The 27,646-nt window shown below is 48.7% G+C and overlaps 15 protein-coding genes across 15 annotated transcripts; 8 read left to right on the forward strand and 7 right to left on the reverse strand.

Moving 5' to 3' along the window:
* Positions 1-104: 104 nt before the first annotated feature.
* On the reverse strand, positions 105-1,227 carry N7466_002249 (isopenicillin N synthase family dioxygenase; the record flags this gene model as incomplete). Its single annotated transcript, XM_057161647.1, has 2 exons — positions 105-1,097; positions 1,159-1,227. The coding sequence occupies 2 exons, from the start codon at positions 1,225-1,227 to the stop codon at positions 105-107; spliced, it is 1,062 nt and encodes a 353-aa protein (XP_057024932.1).
* Positions 1,228-2,358: 1,131 nt separating this feature from the next.
* N7466_002250 (uncharacterized protein) lies at positions 2,359-2,673 on the forward strand (the record flags this gene model as incomplete). The annotated part of the gene is made up of 1 exon (XM_057161648.1): positions 2,359-2,673. One exon carries the CDS (start codon positions 2,359-2,361, stop codon positions 2,671-2,673), a length of 315 nt encoding a protein of 104 aa, XP_057024933.1.
* A 595-nt stretch (positions 2,674-3,268) lies between these two features.
* N7466_002251 (amidohydrolase family protein) lies at positions 3,269-4,480 on the forward strand (the record flags this gene model as incomplete). The annotated part of the gene is made up of 1 exon (XM_057161649.1): positions 3,269-4,480. The coding sequence occupies one exon, from the start codon at positions 3,269-3,271 to the stop codon at positions 4,478-4,480; it is 1,212 nt and encodes a 403-aa protein (XP_057024934.1).
* A 185-nt stretch (positions 4,481-4,665) lies between these two features.
* N7466_002252 (uncharacterized protein) lies at positions 4,666-6,322 on the reverse strand (the record flags this gene model as incomplete). Its single annotated transcript, XM_057161650.1, has 3 exons — positions 4,666-5,729; positions 5,794-6,150; positions 6,220-6,322. The coding sequence occupies 3 exons, from the start codon at positions 6,320-6,322 to the stop codon at positions 4,666-4,668; spliced, it is 1,524 nt and encodes a 507-aa protein (XP_057024935.1).
* A 535-nt stretch (positions 6,323-6,857) lies between these two features.
* Positions 6,858-8,120, forward strand: N7466_002253 (putative cell cycle control protein (Cwf23); the record flags this gene model as incomplete). The annotated part of the gene is made up of 1 exon (XM_057161651.1): positions 6,858-8,120. One exon carries the CDS (start codon positions 6,858-6,860, stop codon positions 8,118-8,120), a length of 1,263 nt encoding a protein of 420 aa, XP_057024936.1.
* Positions 8,121-8,334: 214 nt separating this feature from the next.
* N7466_002254 (YgfZ/GcvT domain-containing protein) lies at positions 8,335-9,645 on the reverse strand (the record flags this gene model as incomplete). Its single annotated transcript, XM_057161652.1, has 1 exon — positions 8,335-9,645. The coding sequence occupies one exon, from the start codon at positions 9,643-9,645 to the stop codon at positions 8,335-8,337; it is 1,311 nt and encodes a 436-aa protein (XP_057024937.1).
* A 1,826-nt stretch (positions 9,646-11,471) lies between these two features.
* Positions 11,472-14,091, reverse strand: N7466_002255 (decapping enzyme complex catalytic subunit DCP2; the record flags this gene model as incomplete). Its single annotated transcript, XM_057161653.1, has 2 exons — positions 11,472-13,993; positions 14,061-14,091. The coding sequence occupies 2 exons, from the start codon at positions 14,089-14,091 to the stop codon at positions 11,472-11,474; spliced, it is 2,553 nt and encodes an 850-aa protein (XP_057024938.1).
* A 1,110-nt stretch (positions 14,092-15,201) lies between these two features.
* N7466_002256 (DUF4112 domain-containing protein) lies at positions 15,202-16,112 on the forward strand (the record flags this gene model as incomplete). Its single annotated transcript, XM_057161654.1, has 3 exons — positions 15,202-15,276; positions 15,337-15,551; positions 15,608-16,112. The coding sequence occupies 3 exons, from the start codon at positions 15,202-15,204 to the stop codon at positions 16,110-16,112; spliced, it is 795 nt and encodes a 264-aa protein (XP_057024939.1).
* Positions 16,113-16,359: 247 nt separating this feature from the next.
* On the reverse strand, positions 16,360-16,617 carry N7466_002257 (uncharacterized protein; the record flags this gene model as incomplete). The annotated part of the gene is made up of 1 exon (XM_057161655.1): positions 16,360-16,617. The coding sequence occupies one exon, from the start codon at positions 16,615-16,617 to the stop codon at positions 16,360-16,362; it is 258 nt and encodes an 85-aa protein (XP_057024940.1).
* A 917-nt stretch (positions 16,618-17,534) lies between these two features.
* N7466_002258 (uncharacterized protein) lies at positions 17,535-18,044 on the forward strand (the record flags this gene model as incomplete). Its single annotated transcript, XM_057161656.1, has 1 exon — positions 17,535-18,044. The coding sequence occupies one exon, from the start codon at positions 17,535-17,537 to the stop codon at positions 18,042-18,044; it is 510 nt and encodes a 169-aa protein (XP_057024941.1).
* Positions 18,045-18,618: 574 nt separating this feature from the next.
* N7466_002259 (uncharacterized protein) lies at positions 18,619-19,808 on the reverse strand (the record flags this gene model as incomplete). The annotated part of the gene is made up of 2 exons (XM_057161657.1): positions 18,619-19,663; positions 19,723-19,808. The coding sequence occupies 2 exons, from the start codon at positions 19,806-19,808 to the stop codon at positions 18,619-18,621; spliced, it is 1,131 nt and encodes a 376-aa protein (XP_057024942.1).
* Positions 19,809-20,133: 325 nt separating this feature from the next.
* N7466_002260 (uncharacterized protein) lies at positions 20,134-21,869 on the forward strand (the record flags this gene model as incomplete). Its single annotated transcript, XM_057161658.1, has 3 exons — positions 20,134-20,208; positions 20,281-21,537; positions 21,603-21,869. The coding sequence occupies 3 exons, from the start codon at positions 20,134-20,136 to the stop codon at positions 21,867-21,869; spliced, it is 1,599 nt and encodes a 532-aa protein (XP_057024943.1).
* Positions 21,870-22,679: 810 nt separating this feature from the next.
* Positions 22,680-24,383, forward strand: N7466_002261 (uncharacterized protein; the record flags this gene model as incomplete). Its single annotated transcript, XM_057161659.1, has 1 exon — positions 22,680-24,383. One exon carries the CDS (start codon positions 22,680-22,682, stop codon positions 24,381-24,383), a length of 1,704 nt encoding a protein of 567 aa, XP_057024944.1.
* Positions 24,384-24,562: 179 nt separating this feature from the next.
* Positions 24,563-25,734, reverse strand: N7466_002262 (WD-repeat containing protein SWD2; the record flags this gene model as incomplete). Its single annotated transcript, XM_057161660.1, has 2 exons — positions 24,563-25,567; positions 25,630-25,734. 2 exons carry the CDS (start codon positions 25,732-25,734, stop codon positions 24,563-24,565), a joined length of 1,110 nt encoding a protein of 369 aa, XP_057024945.1.
* Positions 25,735-26,439: 705 nt separating this feature from the next.
* N7466_002263 (putative mitochondrial oxaloacetate transporter (Oac)) lies at positions 26,440-27,640 on the forward strand (the record flags this gene model as incomplete). The annotated part of the gene is made up of 5 exons (XM_057161661.1): positions 26,440-26,456; positions 26,522-26,726; positions 26,800-27,271; positions 27,343-27,488; positions 27,548-27,640. The coding sequence occupies 5 exons, from the start codon at positions 26,440-26,442 to the stop codon at positions 27,638-27,640; spliced, it is 933 nt and encodes a 310-aa protein (XP_057024946.1).
* Between the last annotated feature and the right edge of the window lie 6 nt (positions 27,641-27,646).

Below are 27,646 nucleotides of genomic sequence, written 5' to 3' on the forward strand. Positions count from 1 at the left end.
CAAGACTAGATTGTTTCGATTGAGAAAATTGTTGCTACAATAGTCGAAGTAATTGGCATGGAGCTGGGTATCAAACTATCAATAGCATGGGTAACTAGTATGTATCAGATGGTCGCCGCCAGTCGCGAAACTAGATAATCTCCCGCAGTGATGTCGGCATATTTCTTTTCGATATTGATTTCTTTGCCATATGTTCCTGGGAGCGCTTCGATCATTTTGTTACTGTTAGGGTTGCAAAAGTACGCGATGCTGTAACGAGAAGGGTATGAGTCGGCATCGGCTCCACCGTCTTCGCCTGCTGGGATAGGTGGCTGGATTACTCGATGACGGGTGCTGTTGATGGTATCGTTGGACCAGCGAGCGAGTAAATCACCAGCGTTGACAACGATAGTATCGGCAATGGGCGTTGCATCAACGAATGTGCCCTTGGGACTGCGCACCTGCAAACCACCATGCCGATCTTGAAACAGCAGTGTGACGGAACCGTAGTCACTGTGCTCACCCGCCCTTACTTGATTGGGATTGTCTTTGAAGACCTCCTTCTTGACAGGGGGATAGTGCAACAGGCGCAGAGTGTTGTCCCCTTCATTGACAAACTCATCGAAGAAGTGCTCGGGTAAGTTCATCCCCAGGGCAATTGCACACATTATCTGTCTGTGGAGATTCTTGCATGTGTCGAAAAATGACAGCATCAATTCCTTAAATTCTTTACCCTCTTCATCAAGATGATCCGGCCAACGATTTGGCAAGCCTTCGACACCTTCGCGACCAATTTCGAGTGTTTCCTTTAGATCTGGTGCGGAGCCGCGTAGCGTACCGATCCCCGCAGTTTCCTCGAGGGGGGCGAGCTTCTCCCGCCCGGCTGTGATGTAACCACGGTTCGACTGTGGGGTCGTCCAGCCCAAACTGTCCTTCTGACTCTGGGGTCGACTGAAGAATCGGGATGATGAGGCAAAGACTCGGGACACCACGGATGGCGGGATTCCATGTGCTTTGAGATAGAGAAAGCCGGATGTCTTGAAGGCGTTGGTGATGGAGAGAGCGACGGCATGCTTGTCAGAGGGGGTCCCCGAAGAGAAAAGGCCGAAATCGATGAGCTGAAAGGCAAATTAACTTTATCCGAAAATATTCCATGCAAGGAGATTGAAGGGTCTTTACAGGTATCACCAAGTCGTCCTTCTCGACGGCGGTGGAAGAAGGGTGGATCGCTTGGGCAGCGTTGGCCATCTTGAATAAAAGAGATCGTGTTCCTTCCAAAAATTTGGGTTCGGATCAGGTTAGAAATCAGTCACAAAGGAAGCTGGTGATGGACAAGTACTACTGTACTAGTAGGGGAAAGAGTGTAGAGAGATGAGGGGAAATAAGATAAGATTCATAAGAATGTGGAGAGAAGATAAGCTGCATAGATCAAACTTCATGATAAGCACTATCACGGCTTCGATATGGGACTTGAAGGGTCCTTATCGGAAATCCTCCATGATAAGGAGAGTACAAGTACTAGTAAGTCTCTCTCACGGCGGATAATATTTCCGCTCTGGTTTCTGTGGCACATCACATGAACATCAACTCTCATGTGATTCTCAACATAAAAGACCTTTACGCTCGTTACCATGGAAAGTTCTAGAAGTTCTTGATGAAATTTGATAAGCTCAGCGGCGCTTGGTTATAAACCTATAGCAGGTAGATGACTTGTAGCAAATTGGACTGCCTACTAATTCTGGAGAAACAGAACGTCCAATTCGAAGCTTCCAATGTCCCAAGTGGGATGTTTACGAGCGTACGTGAGAGATGGATGTTGGGGCCGGTCACAAAAGCTGACTCTAACATTACCATGTTCGGCCCCAAGTCTAACTTCTAAGCAACTACCAACCTTGTAAGCTTAAAAGGTCTTCAATGCGGCTAAGCGTGCTCGGCTGGGGCCGTTTTTCCCGTGTCGTGCAGGATTGAGCTTTATAGCTAGACTCGGCTAGTATTTCGTACTTTGCTCCCAAATACGAATGTGGCGTCCTTATGGCATCGACAAATCGCGGACAATGTTCAAGTCCGTTAAATTATCAACCCAAACTCCATCGTGTTTCCCAGGGTCCAGGACTCCAGGGAGTGTTTTTATGCTTTTGATTGATGTGGATCCCGGTGAAAATCTGACCCCACCGGACTTGAAAGTTGCAACTTTTGTTTTTGTTCCTGAATCTTGGCTAAATTTACCTCGGTCGAATTATCTAATCCCGTAGATTTGAAGTACAAATTGCCCCTCCTTCCCTCACTTTCTCGGCTTCTTTCTTCTCCATCAACACCTCATCAATCATCGATTCATCTCATCTGCTTTCAAGCCTTTCCAATTCTACCAAATCATTCAAAATGCCTTACCACGCTTCCGTTATGTACCCCAACGAGGATGACACCGCCTTCGATGAGACCTACTACATGCAGACCCACATGCCTCTGGTCGAAAAGACCTGGTCCAAGCACGGCCTGATCAGCTGGAAGGTTGTCAAGTACTCCAGCTCTCTCGACGGCTCCAAGTCTCAGTTCTTGATTGCTGCTCTTCTTGAGTTTGAGAGCGAAGAGGCTGCCACCAACGCCCTCAAGGACCCCGAATCTGCCACCATCTTTGGCGATATCCCCAACTTCACCAACAAGAAGCCCATTACCATTGCTGGCAGCCAGCTTTAAGTGGTCTTTTAAGTGGTAATGTTCCTGTAAGTACTGCTCTTGCGTTAAATTGATGTGCGGTGAATTAATTCGTTGGCAGGACAGGACGCCAACCGTGAAGAAGAACCAAGATGATTAATGTTATGCGAAAGATTTCCGGCTGATGCTTTATTTGATGTTCTTTGCTCGAACAATTTATCAGATACCAATTGAATTGCTACAGCCACAAGTTGAGACCGAGTGCAATATTGTAGACCAAACATGCCACTCCATATAGAGATGCGACTCCGAGTCACAATGTGTAACCTGTATCATTATGAGACCGGAAGACAACATTTGAAGTTCTTATATGCAACGATAACGATATGAGCCTCCTTTATCTACATCTATCTCAATCGATTGTTTATCTTATCTGAGATAGAAGAGGTGTTTCCCTAATCAACAATCTCTCATTGAGGGGGCCAAGACCCTGCATGTTTATCTGTTTATCGGCGATATCACCGTCTCACCCCCGCATCTCGGGCCTTATCTAACCTATCTCCCTCTATTTAATACTCCGCATCAAAGCCACACCTTCGTCTCCAAGTCCAATAATCTGCAAATAAAAAATATCACCATGGCAAACCATCTTGTCGTCGACATCCATACCCATGTCTATCCTCCCTCATACCTGGCGATGCTCCGGGCTCGCAAAACAGTCCCCTACGTCCACGATCCAGCCAATGGTGAACCACGCCTAATTATCCTATCATCAGACGATGATCCAGCAACACCACTCGATCAACGAGGCCGTCCAGTCGACACATCCTACTCAGACATAAACGTGAAGCTTGCCTTTATGGAAAAACACGGCATCCACAGCAGCGTGATCTCCCTCGCGAACCCATGGCTAGACTTCGTCCCCAGTTCCGAGGCCCAAGAATGGGCCGAGCGAATCAACAATGACCTAGACTCCACCTGCGCGCAGGTAAACCAAGCCTCCGATCCAGATGGAACAAAGCCCGCCACGGAGAAAAAGTCACTCTTTGCATTCGGCGCTTTACCACTCAGCGCGCCATCCTCGGTCGTCGTGGCTGAGATCAAAAGACTAGCCACGCTCCCGTATATTCGTGGTGTGATAATGGGCACATCGGGACTGGGCAATGGTCTTGATGACTCTGAGCTCGATCCCATCTGGAAAGCGTTGGAGGAGACGCAGTTGGTACTATTCCTGCACCCACACTACGGTCTGCCGGATGAGGCATTTGGGGGTCCTGAGGTTATTACTCGGTATGGACATGTTCTGCCACTCGCGCTGGGCTTCCCGCTCGAGACCACGATTGCGGTTACGCGGATGCTGCTCAGTGGGGTGTTTGATCGGTTTCAGAAGCTGCAGGTTCTGCTTGCTCATTCGGGCGGGACACTTCCGTTCTTGGCGGGTCGGATTGAGAGCTGCATTATGCATGAGCGAAAGTTTGTTGTGAATGGCGGCGATGAGCCGGGGCCACAGCGGAGTGTGTGGGATGTGTTGAAAAGTAATATCTACCTTGATGCGGTGATATACGGATCTGCGGGCTTGCAGGCGGCTGTTGCGGCTGGAAGCCATGATCGTCTTATGTTTGGTAAGATCAACTCCGCGCAATCGTCTCCAGCTATTGGACTTCGACTGACTCTAATAGGTACCGACCATCCATTTTTCCCGCCTTTGAAGGACGAGGATGAGAAGTGGCCTAGCGTGACTACCAATTATCAGGCTATTCGCAGTTGCTTTGGTGATGAGAAGGTGGATAGTATCGGCATGGTCTTGGGAGCTAACGCGAATCGTGTTCTCAAGTTGGGTCTTGAGTAAGACAAACAATACGCTCTTTCGGTATTATCTAGTATGTGGGTATATACTGCATGCACATCTATTGATACAAAAGTTCATCACCATAGCTGCCCATTCTTTTATCCTTCAAACCTCTCCTTTCTGACCATGAAAGAATAACTCGATAAATATATGTATGAATCACTGTAAAAAGCTGAATCACGAGCTCAACCAGTTGACGTCTTTCCTGGATACAATAGATCCCATCCAACCAGACGCCATAGTTCCTCAGTGAACCACTCGGGAAACTCTTGTTTCTTTGATGGTCGAATGCTCCCACTCAAAACAGGGGGCGTTGTAGGACGAGCCAAACCTTCCCGAAACAGCGGGTCAGTGTTCCCAAAGACAGCCTGCATAAGACTCTTCTGCAAGCGACCTTTTATCTTTCCAAGGAACTGGGAGTTTATAACCTCGGTGCCCAATATTTGTGGACCCAGTACTCGTTCAAGGAACTGGATAAGATTCTTCGCTTCAAATTGCGCCATTTCGCGTGTCAGGCCCTCTTCCTTCATCGCCCGAATGCCATGCTGAGCCTCCAAGTCGGGACACCTGTCAGAGGGCAGTTGGCCGTTGTCGAAAACGAATAAAGAGAGCATTTTGCCCACCCGATCTATCACAATAAAGAGAAAGCCCTCCATCACCTCTTGATCTTCAGATCGGTTCAGATCTAGAGATAGGGCCATTGTGCATAGCAGGTCTAGCAGGTGCTGGGCATTGCTCTTCTCCATCTTCAATGGCTTGGCTTTTGAGGTCACGGGGAGCTTCTTCTTCTGGTTGTCTTCTTGTTTTCTCAGTTTCATTCTGTTGCCTTTTGAAGTTTCCTGGAGAATTCCTTTTGTGAGGGATGTGCTTGCGGTGGTTCGTGCGAACCCCGTGCAAATCTGGGTGAGGACACTCATTGTGGATTCGAAAAGACACACAAGGTAGTATGTGATTTGTCCCTTGCAATATTTCTCCTCTTGCGTTCCCATCACTTTTTTGAGGGCCTGGTGGACCAGATTGAACGACAGTTCTGCGGCTTTTGTCACAGCGGCCAAATCATGCTTCCCAACCTGTTTACTGGAAGGGGGCTTTGGCTGATTCTCTGGAGATTTTAACCCAAGCATTGCTTCCAGTATCTCTGATTCTGTTATCTTACACAGGTTGACGGCATTGGTTGCGAGTTGTTTGGTATTGTTCCTCTTTTGAAGCGCACGTTGGATGGTATATATTTGCCTCATAAGTTTCGGAGCTAGTCTGTAGTCAGCACCAAACATTTCAATTCAACGTTCTCGGGTAATGTTGATCGGAATCACCATTTTCATTGTCTGAGTACTCTTCATTTTCGTATCCTTCGCTCTTTTTGGCCAGTCGGGTTTTCGACTGATGAGGTTGCGTCTTCTTCCTTGGCGGATCCAACTCTTTTCGGCTATCTTCTGGAGAGGCCTTTCGTTTGCCAGGAGACAATATACCTGTGCTCTGACTGTTCTTTATCTTCGAGCGGAGACCTTGGGTGCGTTGTTCCAACTCGAATATTCTGTTGAGTAGTTTCGCCTGCTCGGCCTCTGATTCTTTGTATGCCTTTTGCCAGAAAGCGACACTGTCGAAGAACTTGTCCGAAGGCTGAACCTGCATGTCATTTCGAATACACTGACGGATTTCCAAAATATAATCTGGGAACACATTGTAATAATTAGCTTCTGAGATGGAAATCTCAAGCTACGACTTCGACAACCGCTCACCTTTGACATCTTTGTCGGGAGGTTTCTGTTTCACAATGGCGATGGCGAAAGCCAAAACAGCTTTGCCTGGAGCAATCACCACTGTGGCTGTTGGTTTTTCCATTGTAGAGGATACTCAGGAGGGCTGGCTGGGATGAGTTGATGTCTAAGTCGGTGCATTATGAAATCACGGGCACATGTGATGTGCATCCAGATCCCAGATGCCCTCTGGACTTGTGTCTGGAGGTTTTTTTACTCTCACCCTAATATTTTTAGAAGTTTATATGTCAATTTGCCCTCCTCACCAGTTCCATCAACTGATAAATTTTTGGCTCAAGGCTTTGAGATTTTAATTTAATTTTCTAACACCTACTAGTAGTACTTGAACAAGCAACCTTGTGCTAGCTTAGCAGAACTATGTAGTAATTGTTTAGGGCAGGTCGCATGACGCCACCGCCCGAGCTGGGCCCGCAACTGATTAAATTTCCCCGAAACCTTCAACTCTCCAACTCCAACTCTCCAAAAAAGCATTGAAACCCCTCCAAGCGCCCGAAAGGAACCCAACCCTTTCGTTCCCTTGATAACAGGCTCGGGGTACACTTCTTCCACATCTACAATACCAACCACACCCCTCATTCACTCCCTCACAACACGCCAAAATGTCCTCAGACGACCTCAAGGCGGCCGCCGCCTCAGATCAAGATTTCTACGCCCTCCTCGACATCTCCCCAGCCGCAACCCTTAGTGAAATCAAGCGCCAATACCGTCGCACAGCCCTAAAATACCACCCAGATAAAATCTCCAACCCAACCCCAGCAGACATCGACAAGTTCCACACTCTCCAAATCGCCCACGATGTCCTCACAGACCCCGACGTAAAACAACTATACGACAATGCGCGCGAAGCCCGGCTGCGCAAGCAGCGTGAGCGTGACATGCTCGACTCCGCCCGCCGATCAATGGTCGAAGATCTTGAAAAGCGCGAGCGAGCGGGCGCTGCTGCGCAACGCGGACTCAAACGGTCCTGGATGGAGGAGAACGATGCGGAAGCGAAGCTCGCTGCAGAGATTGAGCGCATTGCGCAGGATGGACGGCGGAGGCGTAGGGAGGCGCAGGAGAAATTACAGCGCGAGCTGGACGAGGAGCAGAAGGTTATTGACCGTGAGGAAGAGGAGGCGCGGAAGGCGGCTGATCGGAGTACCCAGCGGGTGGACCGGTCTCAGGAGACGAATGTTTCGGAGCTGGAGCGATCTGTTAAGGTGCGGTGGGTGCGGGAGGGACGGGGAGTGGAGTTGGAGTCTGAAGGGTTGAGGGGCCTTTTTGCGCCGTTTGGGGCTGTCGAGGCTATTGTCGTGCTCAAGGATAAAAGGAAACGAGTGGAAGGGAAGAAAGGGAAGGTTACCTTGGCTACGGGCATGATTGTTTTCGCTTCCATTGTGAGCGCGCATGCGGCTGTTCTTGATGGTGAGAAGAAGATCCGCCATGCTGGGCCCGGGGATGGCGACTGGGCTGTTATTGATTCGGTGGGCTGGGCATCGGGTGATGGGCCGGATCTGGGGCCAGCTGCCGGTCCGGCTTCCTCTAAGGATAAAGAGTCAGTCCCGCCAGTCTCGACTACTGAAACGAATAAATCGGCTGCACCCCGCGCCTTCAACTTCCCAGGCTTGAACTCGGCACCCAATTCGGCCAAAGCGCCTTCGTTTGGGTCGTTCGGATCTGCTGCTGCTTCTATGAAGCCTCAAGCATCCTCGTTTAATGCATCAGTGAGGCCTGCTGGCATGCCTACTTTCCAAGACGAGGTTCTTATGAAGATGAAAGCTGCGCAGCGTGACAAAGAACGCAAAGCTCTAGAGGAGCAACTTGCGCGTGAAGATGATGCTGCAGATGCTGCAGAGGCTTCGAATAAAGCCAACGGAGCTTGAGACCTTCTGCTTGTATAGCTTTCTGTTTGTTTGTTTTTTATAGATTTTCAGCTTATTCTAAGATACCCAACCAATGTTAGGCCGAACAGAGATATAGAATGTTCGATGGACTCCTGATACAGCTCATTATTGATGTGGGATATATTGACTATTTACATGTCTTTAAGAAACTTTTTATATTGTACAATGGTTCTTTGGCATCAGACGTATGGTGCTATTCCGCTCGTCGATGTGCTTGCTCTTCCTCCTCTTCTTCGAGCTGCTCCACGAATTCCCGGGCCCTTTCACCATCGAAATCCACAGGTGGTGGAGTTGGCTTCCGCACACCCCCATTTTGGATATGATCTCTTATCCATGACGGAACAAAAGCCTGCAGTTTGACCTCCACAGGAAGGTCGGTCTCAGTAGTCCACGAAACCTTGAATTCGCTCCCGGGTGTAAATTGGGTTCCTTCACCGGTGAGTGCGATATCGGTCATCATTTCCAAACGACACAAGGCAAGACCAATATTTCCCACGCCATTTAGGAACTTGCCAGCACCGCGGCCTCGCCGACCACCAGCTTTCGTGATATTTGTGCCACCGGGCGGTAAGTGAATCCCAGCAGAAGGATCATACACGGGTTCCTCTGCCGAACTCAGATCCTGAGTGTATAATTGCACTGGAAGAATGCGCTTCCGTACCACACCAGTATGATGTGTGCGGATCGTCAACTCCTGGCCAACATAACAGCCCTTGCGGAAATCAATAGCGCGAGCCATATCCATATTGCACTCCATCGGCAATGCCGACTCCCGAATGATCTCCGACTGGCCTTCCGGAACACCATTTAGAATCCTCCGCACGGTATAAGAATCCAACCCGACCTCCGAGCCCGCAAGTTGTGCTTCATCCGGGAAATGGGTGCGCAGGCCCTCTGAACCTGGAGTTATAATACGGGAGCCGAATCCCGGGGCCCGGGTATCAATGCAGCCGACGATATCAGACGAGGCGGAGAAAGGTGAAGTTGCCGCCGACTCCGATTCCAGGTTGTATGCGGCCCACCGTGGCTGCTCGTGATTCTTCCAGGATGACCAGATGGTGCGCTCTCCGTCCTCGAGGGCGCGGAGCTTCAGCTTTGCGCGTAGCTTGTGCTTCTTCAGGTGCTTGAGCAAAGTAGGCACCTCATTCTTGTCCACCTCAACTAACCATTCGAGATCGTTGCTGTTCGGAATCGGAACTGGGTAAATGAAGGCGTCGTTAAGGATTCGACCTTGGGAGTTGAGGAATGCGGTGTATGTCCCTGTGCGCCGAATAGACTTGTTTGGGTCATTGGCCACGAGCATGTTTTGCGTAATCAGGCCTTGAAGGAAAGTCGAGCTGTCGATTCCGGTAATTGAGATTAGGCCTCGGTTGGTGAGTTGGGCGTACCCGGCATGCGGTGATAGAGCTGCATTTTTGATGATTTCAGCTCGGGAAAGTGTTGTTGAAAAGAGTCCGCTGTGTGCCAGATGCTGGCTGCATATTGAGAGACGGGGGCGCATCATGTTTGCGCAGATGGGTGTAGAGCGGGACCAATGTGAGTCGTCGTATTTCTTTTTACCCGCGGAGGATGACGTTGGGCGGTGAGACTTGGCAGAAGAGCGATGATCATCGATCTTTCCTATTTAGTTTACCGTCAACATTGATCGCACTTGCATGTTGTCCTTAAGTTGATAAACAGATAGGAAATAGTATGGTCTAGCCCTTGGCCAAATAAGCCTCGGTATCAAGGAGGCTCTAAACCAATAAACTTGGGCTCAAGCTTCGGGCCGCAGCGTATGCAAACCATTCATACCGCTACTTTGCGCAAAGTCTAGAACTGCAATAGATCTCAGAGACACATTCCGAACGATCTAGACCCCATTCAAACTGTACATCGAATTTAACCCCAGAGGTCTAGAATTACAATAGAACTCGACATGTTCGCATCAATCTTAATCGACAGGTGCTAATTTCACCCGGGTGAACTTCCCCGTACCGAGGGGCCAAAGGAATGACAACACAGCCATAGATGTCAGTGATCGTCGATAGATCAGTGGACCTGGCATCGCACATTCGAATCACGAGATGGCCATGGCCTATGGTCATCTAGATCGTCTGACGGCCTTCAAATATTTCCAGTAGGCCCAGGCGGATACCTACTAACACTACTACTACTGGGCATATCCTCTGCTGCTCTGCACTTAAATATCGCCAAATATCCTCAGCATCCATGGATGTTGTCGACTTCTACATTACTTCTTTCTGAATGCCACTCAACCCATCCGTGAACTTCTGTTTGACTTTATCCTAATGGAGCTACCTTCGCGCCGTACGGACCCCCCGAAGCTGCCCGATGACTATTACTGGAGGGGTGATCCGTTTACATGTATCCCAAGTTCCTCAGCATGCCCTCTCGGGTACTCCACCCTGTCCACCTTCAATGGGCCACCTCCGGCTCAAAATCATCTATATGGTTCTTTCTCTCTGGTCCCCCCTTCGCCCCGTGGCCCAAACCCTATGCATCACCCTGTCTCGCCCTCTCGCCATCCAGATGACAATGGTTCCGGCATGATGAGTACCATATCGAACAACAAAGGGATCTACGGTGAAGATACGCGAACCAGATCACCCTTTGCACAGTATACAGAGAACGTTGCTCAAGCAGGAGAGATGTTTCAATCGGCAGATGAAGGATATAACGGTGCGAGATATAAGAATCCTCTTAGTGGTCGCGATCTAAAAAAGATGTATGATATTTCTGTTCAGCGATTTTCGGGATATGACAGATCGTTCTGACTCTTTTACTTGCCTATCTTAGTGATAGCTGTGGGCCTTACAGGTGCAAATGGATGGACTGTCGATATCCGGGATTATTTGTGAGGAAGGCTGTGTTGATGCGCCATATTGAGACTCAGCATGTTGCTCCACGTTCATTCGAGTGTCCGGAAAAGAATTGTGAAAGGTCCTTTAACAGGAAAGACAACATGGAGGAGCATTGGCGGCGTGTTCATTAGCTTGATTAGTGTCTGTATGTACTCAATCCCGGTGCTGGATTCTGCGTCAGCCGTTCTCTCAATCCAGGAACCTTCGAATATTTATCAATTCTGACCTCAAATGCTCTCTGGTTGTTCAGCTTTGGTTAAAAGAATAATATTGTGTATTTGTGCTGAGGCACGACTACTTAGGTACAGCCTCTGATTCGTTTTTCCTCTTTACATAAACATTACTACCTGGGTAGGTAGTGGTTTCTAGGGGAATTTGGGAGGTTTGAAATATTTGGGTTTAACAATAGAAAAAAAAAATAGCCTTCGGGCCAGTAAAAATGCATTATGAGAAGGCGGGGAAACAGTTACTTGTTGACCTTAGCAGAAGCACCTTGCAAATATCCCAGAAGAAAAGCCTTGTGGTCTGGTGATGCAATGCCATTGGGAGCCGTATCGCCCTCGAATGGGGTACCGTGGCGCGAGAGAGATTCAGCGCTGCTGAGGATATGTCGAGATGAAAGTGGGCTCACCAGTCCTGATGGCGCAGTGGATGGCTGATTGACAGCCATGGCCTGGTGGTCGGGCTGAGCAGCGGATTGGAAGGATGGTGAAATGCTGGGTTTAGCGAACAGAGACAAAAGGGCGTCTTTCTGAGCGTTTGTCTGGCTGGGTCGACGGTCGAAGCTGCTTTGAGGAGCTAGCTCCACAGGCTGTGTCTGTGCTTGCACACCCAACGGAACTGGACTTCTACGATCGATACCTTCAGTCTTTTGGGTATTCACCATCAAGTTCTCAATACCCCCTTTCTCAGAGCGTCGCAGGATCTGTGGCTGGAAAGGTTTCACTGGTTCCGGCGCTTGAGGTTGAGGGCTAGAAGACCGATACGGAGGCTGAGTAGCCTGCATGTTTGGTTCGGATATCGATACATCGCGCTTCGATGACTGTGGCCGAGGTAGAATGGTAAATTGCTGTGGATTCTGCTGGTCTCGTCGATAGGAATTGTTCTTTCGGCCAGGTCCGTTCGGACCCTTCTTGGGTGCTGACTTGGGGATCGCCTCGAACTGTGGCATGTTCAAAGGCCCGGATACTGTAGCCGCCGTCTGGCCCGGTTTAAATGCACCAGGTCCTCGCTGAGTGTTGTGAACCGCCTGCTGGGGAGCTCGCTGAAGAATTTGAACCTCTGCAGGCGCAGCTGGGGGTACAGAATTTCCCGACAGCTCCACAGGGGGAGGAGCGGGAGAGGTGGCCTGGCCCTTGAACAGATTCAGGAGACTATCTTGGTGCTGTGAAGTCTTCCGCGCCTTGACATAGCCCTGCCCCGGAGCGGCTAGAGTAGCAACGCGAGGACTCCTTGGGCTATGCAGACCCTCATTCATGAAGACATCGAGCAATGCAAGTGAGTGGCTGTTAAGCGTGGGCGGAGGCAGCTTACTCGCCGGTGGCACAATTGCCCCCATCATTGGAGGGGGCGGGGCCTGCTGGGTGAATTGAGGATCTCCAGTCTGCTGGAAAGGGGCCATTTCTTGTCTTCGAGGCCCAGGGACGTCAGTTTGAAACACAGGGTGGCGGTCTTGATAGCTTTGCGTATGGATTTGATGTAGTTGTTGAACAGCGGGGGACCCAGAAAGTTCCGGGTGACTCATAGGGGGAAAATGAGATTGTTGCATATTTGACTGAAGCGGGCCGTTATAAAAAGGCTGTGCAGATGTCTGCTGCATGAAGTTTGTTGGAACCATGTTCTGTTGTTGCTGAGGAAATCCTGGGAAGAAATTGGGCGCCAGGTGCGGTGCTGAAGCCGTAGGTAGTGAGCTTGGGTGAGATGAGCTTGGCGGGGTTGCAGCTCCGTTCTGAGCCTGAGAAATGGCGTTTGAAGAGCCCTTCCGCAACAATTCAAGTAAGGCATTCGATTTTGACTGGTCTACCGCAGCAGATTGAGGAGCCTGGGCGGCTTGAATTTGTGCTGGAATTGAGGCAGCCACGTCGATGTTGAGAAGTCGCTTGAGATGAGATGAGACATCTTGAACGGATGTGACTTCAGGCAGATCGCTTGGGACTCCACCTACAGCTGCAGACAGAGCCATTGCATCGTTCGTTGAAAACCCGTTTTCATCAACCGAGGTGTAACTCTCATTCTGGGAGTAAGCTGCTGCACTTTGAGTATTGGACACAAGTCTCTTTTGCTGCGAAATCCATTTCTTTAATGGGTGCAAGAAGGGAGCGACCATGTAAAACTTATTGGCGTTGGCTACTGCAAGCCCTTCATCCTGCCCTTTCTTCTTGAGCGTGGGCAGTTCTGATAGCTTATACCATTCAATCTTGCTGATTTCTTTGCGCGTACGTGGCTCGAAATATGTGTCACGAGGAACACCACGGAAGACGTAAAGTCGCATATGTTGCTCACGCATGGAGATCTCAATGTGCTTCACAGCGTCGTCATTTTCCACCAAGTTAGCTTTACGCACATCGAAGCCGGTTTCTTCGTAGACTTCACGGATGGCACAATCCAAGTCCTTCTCGTCTTTATTAATCTTTCCACGCGGGAAACTCCAGTTGGCACCCTTCTTCCAGCCCTTGACCAGCACAACTTCGTCCATATCTTGATTCAACATAATTGCTCCACGAACTGGAACGCGAGTCTTGTAGGCCAGGAACTCTGAGAAAGCAGTCTGATGGTGGTAGTGCGACCATTGCGACATAAGAGGACAATGTTGGAAAATGCGTAGGGCAAAAGCTTTCAAAGAAAGTGACGGTAGCGCGGGGTCAAGCGGGCGAATGAAATCTTCGTAGAACCATTGTGCTTCTTCGACTTGAAAACAGATCCGCTCCACCGATTCGAGCTCTTCACGGGGTAAGTTGATGATAAACCGGACACATAAGTCATCCAGCCCTATGGCGGCCCAACGGTCTTAGTTAGTCACAATTAAAGCCGTCCTTAATAGTCAGAGGAACCTCACAATCTTCTAGTTGCATCTTTGTTTCGGTCATACTGGTCAACGAAGCTTCGCATCTCAGCTCAGACAACCGAAACTAGGTGTTTTGCTTACGTCGCGAACGCGACAGATGTCCTATTCCGAATGAGGAGAAAGACGGCAAGGGTTGTGAGAGAAATAGGGCTGGGCGAAGTCCGAAAACAAATGTATCGAAATACCACAGTGGGGGCAGTAGGAAGCCAACAAGTTCACTGTAAGGTAGCTTCAATTGATGATGGTTGGGAAGCCCGGGCGGAACTGAGAACGGCCCAATTGCGGCTGAGTCAGGCGGTGGCGGTGTTGGGGGATAATGCCGGGCTACGGGGGCCGATAGCCGCCACCTGCGGGGGCCGATAACCGCTCAACGATCATCCCAACTTTCCGGCCGGCAGAAAGTAAATCGTTATACAATGCGGGCGGGAAATAGGGCGGTGAATTCAGAGTTGAAATTGAGATGTGTCGTTGGGTTGGCGGTTATCGGCCCCCATATGACGGGCTTAGTATAATGTTAGAAGCTTGAAACCTGTCGGAACAACTTCAATACAAAGAGATTTTCCTTATGTATTCAATACTCAATGATACATCTTTCACTAATGAGCCTTTTATAGATATATAACTACTCACATATGAAATTCCATATCTCCAATGACTTAGTCTGGTCTATATTAAACTCACCTCAGCTTAAGTAGGCCTATACCTAACAAGTCAGGCAGAAAACAGACAATGCTTTCATGCGCCACATGACCTGCACTGCCACAACACGGACCTAGCCACGGTGTCACCGTGTGCAGTGTCCCTGGCACCGCCACAGATCGGCGCAAATACCAAGATTCGCAAATAAAGACTGGAGAATGACGTTGCAGGCGCCCAAATCTGCTAATATTAACCCTGCCGTGTGTCGCATTGTCACTCTTTATCTTTTCTCTTCCACTTCCCTTTGTCATTCCTTGCCCTTCGAAACGAAGCCCAGCGCCTAACAAAACCAGTACCGCTGTGTCGAAACCAATAGTTTCAGAGTGAAGTCTATTTTTGGACCCCTTGAAAGACTATATCTACCTAGCTCCATCCGCACGCTTTCAACGATAACCCACCCACGACTGTGAAGACTTCAAGTCAGATTTTCAACATGTCGAACGCGCTTTTTTCTATTATCAGCAAGCGTGTGCTTGCTGAATCTGCTGGTAATCACTTTGGAATGGAGGTGAGTGGACTGTACTTGTTTACTATGAGGTCACTGAAGCTAATCAAGGAAAATTTCTAGGATCCCTATTTCGAAGAAGTACCCGCTTCTCGACTTGGTCGCGCCGTTGGCAAGAAGAAGCAAAAGCGCCGCAAAGCGATTCCACCAGGATTGTCCGAACATGACGCCAAAATCCTTACTCAGGTCAAACGTCGTGCATACCGACTCGATTACTCCCTTTTCAATCTATGCGGCATCCGATTCGGTTGGGGCAGTGTGATTGGACTCGTTCCATTGTAAGCTTATCATGCATTCATTTATTTTGACCTCGGGCTAATTGATTTTCACGCAGTATCGGTGACGCTGGCGACGCTGCACTGGCCATGATGGTGGTGAGGACATGTGAAGGGATCGAGGGTGGATTGCCGTCGCGTTTGCGGTATATGATGCTCGTGAATGTGATCATCGACTTCTTCATTGGTCTCGTGCCTTTCATCGGTGATATTGCAGATGCGGTGTATAAAGCCAACACTAGAAACGCCGTGCTTCTTGAGAAACATCTACGTCAAAAGGGCGCCAAGGCTCTCTCCAGGCGGAACAGTTCAACCAGGAGAGACGACCGGCGGATCAAGGAGATCGATCACAGTCTCCCAGATGAGTTTGATAAGCAGGAGAGTGGCGTCGTGGGCAGCTCCCCACCAACATACCAAGAGCATGACTCTGGTAGAGATAGGGCCACAGCCAGCACCCACCCAGCGCGACCTTCACCTGCTAAGCCAGCTCGGCCCAACCGATCCGTTGCCAGGTGGTTTGGTGGAGCAAGCCATCCACAAGAGGACCCAGAACGTGGTGCATGAATGGAGAATAAGAGCATAATCAACTAATACAGAGAATGAGAGCATAAGAAACTAATATATTTGGAGTAAAACCGTAGTTGGTAAAAAGCGAATCAAATAATAACACCCATAAACCCAAACAATAGAAACGAACCGAACGAAACCGAACAAACTGAACTAATCAAACAAACCGAACAAAGCTAAATAAACCGAACTACTCAAACAAACCAAACGAGTTACGAAACTCTCATGAGTCAAGTGGGCTCTTCTAGGACACCTCATTACTATCGCTACCCGACTCATCCTCTGCTCGTAAGCTCGATGTGCTTTTTGTTTTAACTCCGAGATCGAAAACCGACTCTGGAGCATCCATATCAGTTGGGAAAAAGCGTTCCGGAGAAGTAACAAGCTCGCGCGATAGTGCCGTGATGACAAGGCTGGGGGCACTTGAGCTGTTCGCAAAATCTCGTAAGCAGTCAAACAGAGCGCAGGATTCTTCGCGTAACGATTTTTCACGATGATCCATACTTATTGGACCTCGGAAGAGAAACATTAGAATTGTTTCTGCAGAGATTCCTCAGATAGAGCTTATAGTAGTTTCTCTCCTTTTATATTCACGTGTGAGGCGTCCCGTTCAAGCGAACCAGTTATGCTGAGGACTCTTGCGTTTATAAAAAGAGCTACACACCTTATAGTCGGATTAGACGGTTTTTAGTTGAACGAACAGCGTGGGTCCATGAAATATCACCTCCCAACGCGTACTCGAAAGAAAGGGTGTTGACTTTAGTTGTAACTTTATCGAAGGGGGTTAATCTAAACACATATCACCCTCATGCTGAAACATGTCATATAATGTACTAGTCAGCCCATACTTCTCAATTCCACAAATCCATTATCAAGTACATGATAAAGTACATGATCAAGTCCAATATCAAGTCTATTGTCAATTCCAATATCAATACTACGACGTGAAGCGTAAGTTGTACATGCATGGCCATCGAGCTCGTGTCTTATTGCTCTCCCGACTTTGAGACTAAACGTATCCTCCAAGGGCAACGCACCTCGATTGACGAAACTCTTTCCGATATTGAAGGAGGAATCCAGCCAAAGTTGTTGACATTGTTTCAGGCGATTGATCAGCGATCCAGATTTGAGACAAGCCGCTTTGGAACTCGCGGGGCACATGGTCAAACGGGAGACCAGTTAATTCCGTTTCTGATTCCATTTTTTACTTCCTGTTTTACTTTTCTATTATCCCAAATCACGCAAAGAATTTTTTGTTGTCCGCCCGGAATTGTCAGATTGCTACGACCGGCGGTTACCTAACTTACCTCATTATGATCAGATCGCATGTCACATGTGACATGATTACCCATGTATCATAGCAGGCACCAGGGTGAATGATTAATTCTCACTGCAAGCATGCACTCACGGTGGCACATCATGGATTCCTACACTCAAAGCAGGCATGTCATCCGCGTGCGACTGCAGATAAAATCGGTGAAGTTTTCGACACAATGCCTGAACTCAACATCTCACCGTTCACGTGTCAGTCTCACACCAGCAGCATCCGAAAGTTATAGAAACACTTCATACTTTCAAGCCGAATGCCCGCGTTTTCTATGCAAAGGTAATCAGATCGAGCAGGGCACATGGAGCGAGCTGAATGGAATGAGCTCAGGCCTAGTCTCCGTGATGGCATATGGGATTTTGGATATGAAGCCGACGCGCCTCCCTGGCCATCCACCGATTGAGTTAAGAAACTGGCGAGCCTCCACTATCAGTTCACTATTCGGTGTTATCAATGGCGCTATATCGGAGGGTATCTGTGGCGCACCTATTGCGAATTGCGATACAGGCGGATTCGGCGGCTTCTTTCATTTATTTAGGGGAACCAATTGTTTGACTGCACACCTAGATGATTTGGTCGCTGAAGGATGGCAAATAGTCTAGACTATATTCATACCTTGCTAAAGTCTCTTGAATCGTATATTCTTATTTGTTTCTATGACATTTATATGGAATTAAGGCAACCAGCACTGAGAATAATAAAAGGAAAGCATTAGTATAAATTGATATGACCCTCCTCAAGTGCTCCAACTGTGTACATTATATGTACTGTACTGAGCGCCAGTACAGCACAACCCTGACCAAGGTCCCAGGTGCCCCGAGAAGGCCTAATACGCCTAATACGCGCAAATCAGTTTATTCAGTTTATTCAGTTTATTCAGTTTATTCAGTTTATTCAGTTTATTCAGTTTATTCAGTTTATTCAGTTTATTCAGTTTATTCAGTTTATTCAGTTTATTCAGTTTATTCAGTTTATTCAGTTTATTCAGTTTATTCAGTTTATTCAGTTTATTCAGTTTATTCAGTTTATTCAGTTTACTTAATCTAGATCATGATTTTCAAAGCCACATCTTATGACCATCTTCTAATAATGTACATAAGCCATCTTCATCATCATTTCTTCTGCGGCTTTTTCTGCTGCGCTGTTGGTAATACACGCCTCCATAACTTTTCTTAATTATAAAATGATATCAGGTCGGGATCTCATACACCCGTAGCAAAATTTAGACCCCTTGCCTGCAAATTGACTTGCGACAGTAATACCGGTCTCATTGCCCTTGACATTTTCAATCATAGCTCCGCATAACGAACACAGAGCATCCTCGGTCACTGACGGACTCTCCAACTTGTTGGCAGTTCTAGACACATTCGCCATCACACCAGGGTATTTTTCACCCTGATTGGTCACGTACCGCATCATCAGTTCATCAATAGACATATTTTTTGTAAGAATGTTCTCTGATAGTGGCGCATCTGGAATTATAACATTCAAAATCGCCGGGCAGACACTCGCATACTCGGATATTTCTGGCTTGGAGATATCCCGGCAGGGAAATTCAAATTTGACACCCCAGGGTGACATTCCATCCGATACTTGCCAAGTGAGAGCGGCTCCCCGGCCCTTTGCAGCACCGGCAAGAGTCTTCGCTGCAAGACGAGTATCTGTATCTGCCCACAGGATAGATTCACACCCAGCGTGCTTCGCAAAGCCAACAACAAGTCTGGTAAACAAAACAGTGTTAAGATCTGTCTTAGAGGTCGCAGTCGAGACAATGCCACGGAAAGCAGCCAAACGCTGGTCGTTGGGCTGGGAAGCGTCATCAAAGAAGTGAGGTCCTGCATATTCGGCCAAAATATCCTTCATGTCGGATACATAGTCAAAGACACTATGCAAGGGTACCTTAGTGACAGGGTAATCCGAGAAGACCTCTCGGACTGCTTCGATATTTGTATCGCATGAAACATTCACAGGCGACACAGTTGATGGCTCCACGACAAGTATATGAATTGCGTACGCGGGTCTACCGGATTTCGCAAGTTGGCGCTTCAAAGCCACATCCAGTATATTTAGTAGAGCGGCCGAAGAGACTCCGAGGGACAACGGGAGGAGTAATTGAGGCTTTGCGGGTTGCGCAGTAGGTTGCGCACTCCTTTGGGGTCTTGGCCTGTAATGGTCCATGCGCCGCCAAACTTTGTATTCTAAAAAGAGCCGGTAACAAGGCCTTGGAAATCGTTAGCAATATGAAGGTGGGGGTTTAGTTGGCGATTAAAGGTCACATACCCACACAACGATCTACCCCGAGTTGTTAAAACGGCATCTGCGTCGTTGCACTCCATGCAAGGAGACACCATCTCTTTGGCTGGCATTTTGCCGCGTGGTCAGGTAATATTGAAGATTGTAGACAAATTAAGAGATCTTGAAGAAGTAAATGTCGATCGCGAACAAAAAAAGAAAAGTGGCGGTGCGGGCTTAGCTAATCTCCACGCGCGGTTTCCCCGGGCTAGGAAGGCCACGCAGTAAGCTCGCTCGACGATTCCGGCTGCGCGAGCTGTGCTACACTTACTTCTAAGACACTTCGATTGTTTTACTCATTTTACATTCTGTATCCTCTTTGACTTGGATGCGGCGTGGGTTTTATTAGTATCTTCTCCTAAATCCTGGAGCCCCTTCTGCTTCTGCTGCCTGATCGCGATGAAGAGCTGGCTCCGGACGCTGGGCCTAACGGCCCTTTTGGCAGGCTCAGTGCTAGCCAACGATGTGGAACTGGTGAGCTCTTTCAATCACAGGCTCTTTTTCTTACATTCAACCTTGCTCGAATACTGATGCTTTTTGGTCCAGAAATCCGATGAAGCGCACCGACAACGTTGCTCAGGGATGTACAGCCGCAAGGCTTGGGGAGGAAGTGTTGACCCTTTCATCTTGGTGAAGTTCTCAACATCGGCTGCAACACAGGGCGATCCACTGGCCAGCTTGGTGATTTTCGAATGGCAAGATGAGGATTTGATTGGTCAATACCGGGACGGGAATGCAGATAGCAACGAGCTCAAAGAAACCATCTGCGACCAGAACAATGTCGACCTCGAACTTTGCACCGCAGACCAGATCGGGTCTTTCCTTTTGGCCAACAACGCGAGTGACGCCTCTTTGAATCCAATCGTGTCCACGGCCGTCCACTTGAACAACCCGGACGCCATCAAGTACACCGTGCGGAAGACCGGCTTCTACTGTGTCAGCACATATGCATACTCTGACGAGCCCTACACTGCCGTGGTGACTTTCCGCAACTCGTATGGCGAGCTCCCTGCTGCACAAATTGCAAAGCTTCCTTTCTACGGTGCTTTGACCATTGTGTATGCTGTCGTTGGTGTATTCTGGGCATTCCTCTATGTTCAAAACCGCCATGACATTCTACCCGTTCAAAACTACATCACAGCCATTGTGGTGTTCTTGATCGTTGAACAGTTGATGACCTGGGGATTCTATAATTACCAAAACCTCCATGGCATGAATGCCGGAGCGAAGGCGATGATGATTATTGTTGCGGTTCTGAACGCCGGTCGAAATGCCTTCTCGTTCTTCCTCCTACTCATTGTTTGCATGGGTTATGGTGTTGTCAAGCCTTCTCTCGGTCGCACTATGATTTATGTTCGTATTCTCGCAATTGCCCACTTTGTCTTCGCTGTCGTCTACTCTGTTGCCAGTCTTTCAATTACACCCGACAGCGCTGGCCCCCTGGTGCTCCTGATCGTTCTTCCCCTCGCTGGAACCTTGACAGCGTTCTATGTCTGGACCTTGAACTGTCTGAATGCCACTATGAAGGATCTCATCGACCGCAAACAGAAGACTAAAGCGATGATGTACAAGAAACTGTGGTGGTGCATTCTTGGCAGCATCATCGTCATCTTCGGCTTCTTCTTCATCAATTCCTTCGCCTTTGCTGGCCGCAGCGACGCCGATTTTGTTCCTCAGCACTGGAAGGCGCGGTGGTTCGTCTTGGATGGTTGGCTCAACCTGGTATACTTATTTGACATCTGCTTCGTGGCCTACCTGTGGCGACCAACTGTCAACAACCGGCGCTTCGCCATGAGTGACGAGGTAAGGAATATTCTTCTCTTTTTGCCTAATATACCCCAGCTCTTTATACTGACAATCATATACAGCTTGCCCAAGATGACGATGGCTTTGAGATCCGATCTTTCGGTAGTGGACTCGATGAGGAGGATCCTCTGGATGATCCTCCAGAGTACCCTGGCAGTTCCGCCGAGGGCCGCCGCGACCTTTCCCCCATGCCGCCGAAGCCCGTATCCTCTGCCCACCGTGCATCCCTCGATGAAGAAACCATTTTCGCTGTTGGCGATGAGGACAAGTGGTCTGATGATGACGAGTCTCCACGCAACTCAGGCGAACATCAAAGACTTACTCATTAGATCTAAATTGCGCAGTACGAAGCTTCTCCTTATCTTTTGTTTGTAACTCATCCTCCGGGTTTGAGATGTTGAGCAACTCCTGCATAACGGCCCCATTGACCTGCAGTTTTGCTCCAGGATCACCAGCATGTCATGGCGTTGGCTGTCTTTTTCTATTCCTTGAATAAGTTACTATTTAGTTGCCCTGGCTTCCAAGGTTGTATTCGAATCCCAAAACATATGTTGAATAATTTGCTACACTCCGGGGCTGCATCAGTAGCCAATCAAACATTCTTGCAAACAAGGCGTGTACAAACAGTTGTTGGAAGGTACTAAAGAGTAGCTATTTGAACATACCTAGTAATTTAGGCGCTTGTTTAGAAGGTACACATGTTAAGAACTTCATAGAAACCCATCGTGAAGATTGAGTCATACTAAATAGAATCGACCCACCTCTCCATTGAAACCTTGGAAGTTATAAACATTGAATATCCTTGACAAGTAACTAACAGTCTGAAATTGTTTTGTCTCCTCAGTTTCCATTGTCAAAGCATTTGACGTTCCTCATCGTTGTCACAGCCCCATAAACTTCCCGATTAGCCTCGTCCTGCCAGGCCGATAAGATAGCGCCAATCGCATCAGGACCCGCAGTATAAATCCCCTCCGCGGGGAAAAAATATCGCGCCCACATATACAAAACCCTCTCCCGACCGCAATTTACAAAAGGTCGAGGCATTGGACTGTTCCGGATTATATACAATTTGAAGTGTTTCACTTCAACTTCCACTTTTTGAATCCGCCACATCCATACATGCCTATATACCTACAACAATGACGCAGGACCTCGGGTACTCAAACCCTCCCAGCCCAATCTCCTACAACGAATCCACCAAAGCTTCCACCAGGGCCTCCGCTGAGCTACATCAACAATGCATGGACCTTCTCAACGATCTGGACTCGTTCCAGGAACTTCTAAAAACGACACTCCGCAACCCACAGCTTGTCGAAGTACGACAGTTCCGATCAAACGTCAGCGCCGAGATGAAGATGCTGCTTAAGCTGGAGGAACGGATTCAGAGCCAGGTACAAAAATCCAAGGAAAAGACCGAAGAGAGTTGCGACAATGAGCTCGAGGATGGAGAGAAAGAATCACAACCACAGCCACAGCCACCACAACCAATTGGGGGAACGCAGCCGGATGGAGTAGATCCTGACGTTGAGATGCGGTTGCTGCATGCGCTGCGTTCGTCGAATTTACCATTCTACCAGGCTGTGTGGGGCATTGCGTTGAACTGTGATGGGTTACTTGCGTTGGGGAAACGGTTTTACTGGGACGGGGAGACAAAGGCGCCTTGGAAGAGAGGCGCGCAAGGTGCAGGTGGTGGGAATACGAAGCAAACCAACAAGGATAAACGCAAGAGTGTTTTTGTGGACATTGTGGCAGGTGATGGGATGGAATGGGTGAAGGTATCGACCATCTCGGAGAGCAGGTTACTCTTTGAAATGGCGAAGAAAGGGTGGGAGGCGGACAGTGAGGATGAGTTTTCAGATTCAGGGAGTGAGGCGCCGGCGCGGAGGACTGTGCTGCGCAACTTTGATGGGGAAAATCCAGATGAGGATGATGATGATGATGACCTAGAGCTGATCAAGTTGGCTCGGGACTTGAGGAAGGCTGCTGATGATACGCGAGTGAGGTACAAACATCCTAGACTACGAGTTGTTCTACCGAAGATCGAGGAGGGCAATGTTCCTGAGATTGATGATGTTCTGGCAGAGATGCGCAGCTATGGTATCCAGGTTGAGTGTCAAGAAAACCAGCCCGCTAAAATAGGCACAACAGACCTTACTAGGCTACTGCCTCAGCCATACAAGAACTTCACCTCCTCTGTGAATGTTGATTGTACCCTTTTACTTGCAATGGTATCGGACTTGTCCCATATCAAGAACATCCCCCTGTTGCCCAGTTTCCACAAGGCCATCGTTCGACAAATAGAGGTCGACAAAGATATGCCACTACTCCCAAGCGAACTCTGGCCAGCCATGGGCTCCCGTGAGCTAGTTTGCACCAGCGAAGCAGCCACGCGGATGATTGAAATTGTGAATCTCCTCGGAACCGAGACAGAAAAGGCTCGAACGAGAATCGTGATGGGTCAGCCTTGTGAGGAGGATGAAGGCTGCCAGTCACTTATCAACCGGTTCCAGGCCCTATCTGACCACCCTGTGCCTGAGAACTGGAAACTTCCTATAAATGTGATAGACGCACAGCCAGTGATCAATGCTTGCTTGGCAGAAGGAAGACTCCCCCCGGTTGCCGATCAAGTTGCGGAAGGCTTGTCGGATATAAACTATAGTGTTTTTATGTATGGGTGGGCCACAGGAATAACTACCATCACCAGCAACCGCACGATCGATAAACAGATCGAGGCTACAATTGAGAAAAACCGACGACTGGACGAGGGTCTTGAGGGCCCCGTGGTCTGGGTATGTGATACAGCGAGAAGTTTGGTTGGAAAAGATAGAGACCGCAAGGCCTAACCATTCGTTGCCAATGTTATTTCAGACTCTAAAATATGGATTTTCTGCGGTAAAAAGAAATTTGGGGTTGGTGTTCAATAATTGTTGTGAAGTGGGTATCTGGATATTTCGTCGTAATCAAACAAACATAAGCCCGTTCTCATCGCTTTGGAGAGACTGGGCACCGTCAAATAAATAGTTTACTTTTCCGATGCCTTCGGGAGCTCATCCGGCAGCCAGAAAACCGTCTCTTTATCAGCACTGGCAATCATGTTGAATCTTGGGTTGTATTCAATAAGAGAAGTCCGGCCTCGGTGGGGAAGTCTAGTCATGGGATGTAGCATCTTGTTCTCATCGGGTTTCTGCTGTAGATCCCAGACAAGTACGTCCGGCGCATCCCCATTGCCACCAATAACATATCGACCATCGGGCGTGAAGCATGCATCGCCCTGCCCGCGGGGCTTGCCTGTCGAAGATACCGGGGCGGCACGGCCAGACGAGCTACTCTTCCCCGTGAGGAATGCCTGGAGAGTGCCGTCAAATGCATCCAGAATAAAGTGCCCATGATAATCCGTTCCAACCATAAGATATTTCCCGTCGTTGGAGAACTCCAATCGGGTCCAGGCACGTCCGCGAGTAGTGGGCGTGTAGCGTTCCTCGAGGGACGCCAAGTCAAAGTTTGAGAAAGGTGCTTTGTCGTAGTTGCGGAAATCATAGAGAAGGACCGACACTGTGGACTGCGAGGCAATGGCAAGAACAGATGCAGAGGGATCAAATGCCACCAGGTATGGAGTTGCGAGCTTCAGCTTGCCCTGCGGATTTCGGGATGCCAAGTCCCAGACGGCAACGGTATCATCTTTGCCTGAAGAAATGAAATGATCGCCCGATGGGGACAGTGCCAAACTTGTCACTGTGTCTTTATGGTGGTTGAAATAGCGGATGTATGATTCATTGTGGACATCCAGCAATCGTAGATTATCATCAACTTTCGTACTCGCGTGGAGGATCGAGCTATGGGAGTGGGTGAAACGTGCAAGGTGAGCACCGTATTTCTTGCTAGGGACAGGCTTTCCAAGAGTCCCCTCCTTTATATCGAAAATCTGAAGCGCATCATCATCACCAGATGCGACAAGCCAATTACCCTGGTCGTCAAAGTCTAGGGAAGTCACATGGGTTGAGGAATTAGGCTTGGAGCCTTTGAAGGTCTAAAAAATTGTTAAAATTAGCAGAAAGTTCTGAGAAACAAGACCAAGTGTTTGTATTTTACCCTAATAGGACGGTAGGTACGAATCATTTCTGGCAGAGTTTGAGTAGTGAGCTCTTCCGGCTCTGACGGTTGTTGGGGTTGGGTCTGCGCCTGGGAGTCTGCCATGATGGAAGCTTCTCTCGAGAAAAATTATACGAGCGGATTATGACGAAATACTAGGGATCAAGCAAGCAGTGCACGTCTGGGTCATGGTAAAAAGGGAGAAGTTTTTTCTGGGGGTTTGCTGTTTATGTAGGACAAGCTCCCCACGCGCCTTCTTTGTATTCCAAAGTTGCGCCTTCCTTTTTCTGCCGTCGCTTTCTACCCCATCCAGTCACGTGAATTGTGGACAGGACGTGATGACAAGGCGATGGGATTCTTTGTCTCACCGCCCTTTGTCAATGCTTGTACATATAATGTTACTCACGTGATGCATAGTGCAACGGAATCCGGATTATTAATTCTGCGGGATAAGGCCTCCTGCTATCGGAGCTCGTCAGCACGATTAGCCAATAATTGTCGAGGAATTTCGAGGCCTCGGATCCCCAGTCCATCAGTAACCGCAAGTAAGCTTTTAGGTGCATTTCCGCCCTAATCGTCCATCTCTTTTGTCAGAAACCTCTCTGCTATCACTTTTAGGGGGTATAGACGGGTATTTTGATCTCACACCTCCCGCAAACGTGTGATAGCCTGCAGAGTTGTCCCAACTGTCCGCCGACGACCCTCTCTAGTGCTCTTGATTGCCACTCCGATCGCGGTCCTGTCGCCGAGTCTACCGACCAATCTATCTGTGCGGCGCAGCAACTCCCAACATCATTGGCAAGCACAATAATGTCGACAACTACTGGGTACGGATATGCGAAGATCTGCAATTGCTCAAGTACCTTGCGCTAATTCTTTCACTCCTGTCTAGAGCATTCCTTGCCGGAGGCATCGCAGCTTGTGGTGCCGTCACCGTTACCCATAGCTTCGAGACTGTGAAGATTCGGTTACAGCTGCAGGGTGAATTGCAGGCAAAGAGTGAGGCTGTCAAGCTGTACAAGGGTCCTTTGCATGGTGTCAAGGTTATCCTTCAAAATGAGGGTCCTCGGGGTCTTTTCCGTGGAATTGGATCTGCCGTAAGCGCTCTATTGAACCATGGGCAAGATTTCAGCATGTCAAACAAACTACTAACCAACCTGGATTTCATAGTACATATATCAAGTTCTGCTAAACGGCTGCCGTCTTGGCTTCTATGAACCTATCCGTTCTAACGTCACATCCACCTTCTACAACGATCCCAAGGTCCAGTCACTCGGCGTCAATGTCTTTGCCGGTGCGGCCTCTGGTGTTATCGGTGCTGCCGCTGGCTCTCCTTTCTTCCTAGTGAAGACTCGTCTCCAATCATTTTCTCCTTTCCTTCCCGTCGGTACCCAGCACAACTATAAAAACTCATTTGATGGCTTGAGCAAAATCTACAAAAGCGAGGGTATTAAGGGAATCTACCGTGGTGTCGGCGCCGCTATGATTCGTACCAGTTTCGGTAGCGCTGTCCAGCTCCCGACGTATTTCTTTGCGAAACGCCGTCTGGCTCACCACGTGGGCATGGAAGAAGGCCCTGCTCTTCACTTGGCGAGTAGTGCCGCCTCTGGTTTTGTGGTGTGCTGTTTTATGCACCCTCCTGGTAAGCTGACAGGCATCTGCAAGAAAACGAGGCAAGAAAACGAGACATTTGAAACTAATGCGAACTTTTAGATACTATTATGGCTCGCATGTACAACCAGACTGGAAACCTTTACTCGGGTGTGTTTGACTGTCTGCTCAAGACGGTCCGCAAAGAAGGTGTGCTGGCGATCTACAAGGGCTTCTTTGCCCACCTTGCCCGCATTCTGCCCCACACCGTAAGTTTATTGACCCAACCCCGATTCGAGACTAGGTCACATGCTAATTATGCCTCTAGATCCTGACCCTCAGCTTAGCTGAGCAGACAAACAAGCTGATGCGACGTGTCGAGGATCGAATTCTACCTGATTCTCTCCGTGAGAAGATCTAGATGCTA

This window comes from Penicillium verhagenii (assembly GCF_028828195.1).
Source record: "Penicillium verhagenii strain IBT 33310 chromosome Unknown utg000003l_segment0_segment0, whole genome shotgun sequence".
Taxonomy (NCBI): Eukaryota; Fungi; Ascomycota; class Eurotiomycetes; order Eurotiales; family Aspergillaceae; genus Penicillium; species Penicillium verhagenii.